Source organism: Gossypium hirsutum, chromosome A13 (assembly GCF_007990345.1).
Source record: "Gossypium hirsutum isolate 1008001.06 chromosome A13, Gossypium_hirsutum_v2.1, whole genome shotgun sequence".
Taxonomy (NCBI): domain Eukaryota; kingdom Viridiplantae; phylum Streptophyta; class Magnoliopsida; order Malvales; family Malvaceae; genus Gossypium; species Gossypium hirsutum.
In genome coordinates, this window is record NC_053436.1 from 98027694 (window position 1) to 98033307 (window position 5614).

The following is a 5614-nucleotide window of genomic DNA, read 5'->3' on the forward strand; positions in this document are numbered from 1 at the left end:
AAAACAATCATAACTTTCGTAACTATAAATAAGAACAGGGCCTTCCATAATGAAAAAGAGAAACTCTAGGAATTCCAGAGCCAGTGCATGCATATCTCTTCAGCTTCTTCATTCTAATCTCCCTAAGCAATAACTTTACCCTGTGGTAGCAATGAAGTGATGGGACTGTAGATTTTCAAGCAAAAAATCTGTAGCTGCTTATCCTCAATGAGCGGAGATAAGAATCTTTTAACTCCATGTTCATGTTCTTCACATGGAAATGTCACTATGCTCAACTTCACTGATGCTGCTCTAATTAGCCAAATGTTTGCATATGGATGATCTCATCATGGTTCTGCAAAATTTCAAGCAATGGCACCATTGTCTTTTTGGATCTTTCTTTCAATCATCTTTCTGGCACCATTCCCGACAGCCTCGGTTTCATGTCTGATTTCCATGTTTTAGATTTGTCACACAACAGATTAACTGGAGCTATTCCCGATACCTTTTGAGGGTTTGCAAGTTTGCTTGCTTAACCTCTCTTATCATTCTCTTCAAGGCAGGCTTCCAGGATCATCGGGGCTAATCTCATTTCTTACTCAAATAATAACCTCACTGGTCCTATTCCTTCATCTGGACAACTTACTACATTTCCAGCATCCAGGTATGAAAACAACCTAGGGCTACGTGGGATACCATTGCCCCATGAGTTCTGATATAGGCAGGAAAAACCATTCCATGCTGAGAAATGTGGATTGGGTATTGGTTATTGCTGTGGTGGGATACATTATTGGTATAACAATTGGAGTTTATGTTGGAAATGTCTTGTTTCAAGACAAAGAGGAATGGTTGGTGAAGACAAAGGTCACGATCATCTCAAAATTCAAAAGAACCATTAAATGCTGAAGAATAATAGATCAAACATCCATGAAAATTGGGAGGGGCTGGAATATAAACAACGGTTTTTAATGGAATTTCTTAATTAGTTAGCTAGGCAGTTAAACCATTTCTTTCTTTTCTATTTTCCTACTAAAGAGGCCCTAGCCTGGAGTTAGGGAAAGGGGTTTGAAGTTTTAAGTCTGCTGAATGCTACCTCTAAACTGAAGTAAGCTCAGGGTTCAAATCCTCTTTGATATTACTACATATCAGTGCATGTATACTTTGCGTTCTTATTCCTCTTGGAAGGTTGTCCAGCGTTTTGACTGTGAATGTCATCTTCATTAAGAACCTAAGCAATCATAAATACCTCCCTTCCGCAATCCTCCCTGCTGGTTGTCGCAGTGCAATGGGTATATATGTATTAATTGAATTAATAAAGCAAAAGTTCTGCAGATGGATAATTTAACTCCATGTGTAAAATTTTGATCTGATGTAAAGACAACTTTGAGAATAGTATTGCAGATGGTTAAAACACTAAGTTCATACATACCCCAATTATCATCATGTATTTGAAATCTAGACAACTACTCTATGAAAAACTTTTTCATATATTTGAAATCTAGAACAAATACAAATATTTTATGAAAGTTAATGCGTTCAAGTACCACAGGCAAAGATATTAAAGTTCTAACAAATTTCCATAGATACAATCCAACGTTTTGAATTGCAAATAATTATAATAAAGAAACAGTGGAACAACTCCACTACTCTCATCACCCCAAATCCATTGGAGAACCCCCACAAGCATAAGTTTACTCAATGAGAAAAGCTATCCTTCTACTGGTCACTTGGATAAAAGAAGTTTCCAGTTGCTTTACTATTGTTATTTCCTACGCCGGAACTTCCTTTTTTGATTTCCAGATAACATATATTGAATTGAATCATATGTATTCATCAGCAATGCAAATCTGATTTAGGATCCATCCGGTGGGCAATGAGATTGATTATGATAATTGTGAGATTAAAATCAATGATGAGATTGCAAAAGCAGCAGAGGTAATGAGGTGTGCTTGTCTACTGATGAGACAACCTACGCCACCACCAATATTTTATCCACACATTTCAATAGAAACAGCCAAAATGATAGTGAAGAAGTTAAAGCAGAATTCGCGCTAAGTACCTGTAGGAACATTTTAGAAGCCTGGTCATGTGGTTCGACTAAGCTTTATAACCTCCTCCAGCAATTTGTTGGCTGAATCCCGTACTTCGTCTGGAACTGTGAGCTTTGGAGGCACTTGGTCTAAATTATACACAATGATAACCTTCATTACATGCACCAGAAGCAAATTCCTGGCAGCAATTCCCCACACATCCTTATTAGCATGCCGGCATGAATCTTTTAACATGCATTGACTGCATACCTGAAGAGATCCCAGACAAAAGAAACAAACAAACAAACAACATTAGAATATTTATAGTTAACAACTTAACATATAACAGAGGTTTTAACTGTTCGAATTATTGAAATATTGGCTTACAGTGTCTTCTTGAATTTTAAAGATTTTGCGCAACCACTTAGCAGCAAAGACATTATTTTTATCAAGAGAAGGGCAACCAAAAAGCGCCACTGTTTTCAAGTTTTTGCTTGACAACCACCTGAACATACGAAAATTTTAATGTTTTGTTGTTTAATAATAAGCAAAAAAGAAAGTTATTCAGTGTAGGATCCCCCTAAAGATGTGAAAATAAAGTGTTTTTTCTCTTTGTTTGCTAAATGATATGCAAAAATCATGAATGTCAAGCTTTGCAATACTTGAATCAAATGGCAAAATCTCTAAAACAATTTTACAGAACAACATGAAAGAGAAGAGGGAAAAACATGTTCTTACTGTGCAATCTCTTGATGATCTTTACCAAACTTGTAAGCAGCAGACTTTATAAAATCTCTGCCATATTTACTATCAAAGTAACTAAAATCCAACTTGTTGTCTACCAAAAAATTAGCGTTGTTAAAATAGCCTTTTGAATACAAATGGCTAGCGAAAGCCTTAACAAACGGCGAAAGGTCCTTCAGAACTGTCGCCTCCCCCGATTCTCTCCTGCGTTTTTCCACCATCTTTTCACCACCAAACAACTCAACCAAGTTGATAACTTTCTTCTTGGGTTTTTTCTCTTTCTCTTCCTTTTGCACTTTTGACTTTGGGTTTTCTTTCAACGCCCTAACTTCTCTCTCCAATTCCCTTAATTCGCTCATTATCCCATTCTTTTCTTCTTGGTATTCGCTTTCGTTTCCGCCAGCCTTTTCAGTTAAACCAACCGCTTCTTCAAATAGCAGAGAAAGTGGCTTCTTGATTGGTTCCTGGGGAGAGGAACTAAGGGTTCTTCTGATTATGAAGGACGGTGAATGAAGGAAGGTTTTGTGAAGAGGGTTCTGGGTTTTGAAGACAACTTTGGCTTGGTTAGAAAGTAATAAAGTTTTAAAGAGAGACATTTGGAAATGGAAAAGGAGGGGTTTTGGAAGGGTTTTAAGGTTCGACGAAGAAATGGGGTTTTTGCATACGATGCCATGGGAAGAGGTTTTTTACACAGAGGACATAGGAAATGCTCAAATCAAAATGGGGGAAACTTGGGTTTCATTAGGGAACCAAAGCTGGACCATTAAGCCCAAGCCTTAAACCGACCCGTTGACTGAAAAAGCCGAAGCTGGGTTTTATAAGCTCAATATTTATTTGCTTTCGTTATTAGTTTTGTTTGAGAAATTTGGAAAGGCCCATTGCCTGAAAGAAACCAGTGCTTATTTTGCCTTACTCCGCAATTTCAGTCTTTAAAAATTTGCTTTACTTGTCTCCATTGTTATTACGTGATTCAATGTGGAAACTGTAGTTCAAAGATGCACAAAGAATGGGATATTAGATCGTTGATCAGAAGTGATCCATGATCCTTGCTTTGGTTCATTTGCATTTGCATCCGCCCTGAGTTGGTCCTTTAGAATTATATATTTTGTAATGTAGTGGTGCTTGCGAATAGAATCCAAGATCAAGAGCACTAACACAAATAAGAATAGGTATTATGTACAGTTTTCAACTGGTTACTTGGCACCATTGGTGAATTACTAGTCCATGAAACATTTGGGTGAGTTGTTGGACTCTGATGAACGTAAAATGAGGTTTTTACAATCCTTTCGGATTGAATGAAAGAAACCATGCATTGTTTCTTTTACCAGGTTGGTTTTCAGGTCTGTGTTTGCCAGTGGATTCCATCATGAAGAGCCCTGAATTCAGAACATCTGAATTTCAACAGGAAAAACAAAATGAAAGTTCTGAATTTGCAAGCACCTGTTGGCTTTGGATTCCATGTGATAGTGGGTGTAGATTCAAGTGGGAACAAAGAAAGTAGAAAAAGCTGAGGGGATTTCCACAATATCTTAATCTAATAAGCCCAACCCAAAGTGTGAATGAGAGGAAGGGACATACTGTGCTTTAAAACTCTATCCGGATTTTTTTTTTCTTAAACTATATGTATTTGATATTTATGAATAGAAATTTGATCTTTTACATGTATAAAAGCATTTATATTGAACATACATACATACATACATAACTCACATCCATTTTGGAATCCCATCAACATTTACTTCTCATGTCAACTTTGAATGAAATTTTTGGCTAAGCTTTGTGCAGAAGACCCCAACTTTCTCGACAACACTAATTTACTCCTATTATCACACTATGTTATTTCTGCTTTTTCGTTGGCTGCATTGTGTTTTTTCCTATTATCAAGTTTCATAAAGTAATTGTGTCCTTCGGTTTGAGATGAATATTGTTGATGATTGTGTGTATCACAAATTTAATGAGATTAAATAAATATTCTTAATTCTATATGTCGATGACATTTTGCTTACCACTAATGATATAGACTTATTGCACGAAATCAAGATGTTTTTATCTAAGCATTTTGAGATGAAAGATGTTGGGGACACCTATTTTATTTTAGGAATTTAGATGCATCGAGATCAATTTTGGGATAATCTTAGATTGCCACAAAAGAGCTATATCGATAAAGTACTTAAAAGGTTTGGCATGCAAGCAGGAGCGAAGCCAGAAATATTTTGTAGGAGAATCGAAATTAAATTGTAATTTTTATGATAGTAAAAATATAATTTCACTATTTTAGTACCCTATACCTTTATAATTTAAAAAAAATAAATCAAATTTTTATCATTTTAAGGGGGTAAAGTGCAATTTTACCTTTATTAATTTAAAATTTTAAAAATTTTAAAGGGAATAAATGAAAAATTTTCTATTTTAGGGAGGTTGGAGACCCTGCCCTTACCAACCCTCCTAGTTATGCCCATACATGTAAGGTTGTAGACCAAGTGACACCCCTATTTCTAAAGGAAACAAATTAATCTTACTCAATACCCTAAAAGTAACCTTAAAATTCAGGAATTGTAAAAGATTCCTTATGCATTAGTTGTTGGGAGTCTAATGTATGTCCAAGTATGTACGTGTCCGGATATTGCGCACATTGTTGGGATGTTAGGCAGATATTTAAGCAACCTTGGTATGGACCATTGGATAGCAACCAAGAGGATTACAAGGTATATTCAAATAATAAAAGATTACATGCTCACTTATAAGAGGTTAGATCATTTGGAGGTTATAGGGCATTCCGATTCTGATTTCATTGGGTGCCAAGATAGTAAGAAATCTACATCAGGCTATATTTACTTGTTAACTGGAGGACTTATATCCTA

General features: G+C 35.9%; 1 protein-coding gene across 3 annotated transcripts; it reads right to left on the minus strand.

The window, feature by feature from the left end:
- Positions 1-1446: 1446 nt before the first annotated feature.
- On the minus strand, positions 1447-3461 carry LOC107895316 (uncharacterized). Of its 3 annotated transcripts, none has more exons than XM_016820629.2 (4): positions 2748-3461; positions 2397-2514; positions 2039-2279; positions 1447-1826 (listed from the first exon to the last, which is right to left on the minus strand). In XM_016820629.2, exons 1-3 carry the CDS (start codon positions 3347-3349, stop codon positions 2064-2066), a joined length of 936 nt encoding a protein of 311 aa, XP_016676118.1. In that variant the 5' UTR covers positions 3350-3461; the 3' UTR covers positions 1447-1826; positions 2039-2063. The 3 variants fall into 3 exon arrangements, with proteins under 3 accessions (XP_016676118.1, XP_016676117.1, XP_016676116.1); XM_016820628.2 differs by having other exon boundaries at positions 1447-1948; positions 2748-3460; XM_016820627.2 differs by having other exon boundaries at positions 1447-2279.
- Between the last annotated feature and the right edge of the window lie 2153 nt (positions 3462-5614).

What these genes read in the sequence shown, in the direction of transcription:
- LOC107895316 (XM_016820629.2), bottom strand. Translation starts at nt 3,349, where the DNA reads ATGTCTCTCTTTAAAACTTTATTACTTTCTAACCAAGCCAAAGTTGTC. An exon ending in GATCATCAAGAGATTGCACA is followed by an intron (nt 2,515 to 2,747) that starts GTAAGAACATGT and finishes TCGTATGTTCAG; the next exon opens with GTGGTTGTCAAGCAAAAACT. An exon ending in TTAAAATTCAAGAAGACACT is followed by an intron (nt 2,280 to 2,396) that starts GTAAGCCAATAT and finishes GGATCTCTTCAG; the next exon opens with GTATGCAGTCAATGCATGTT.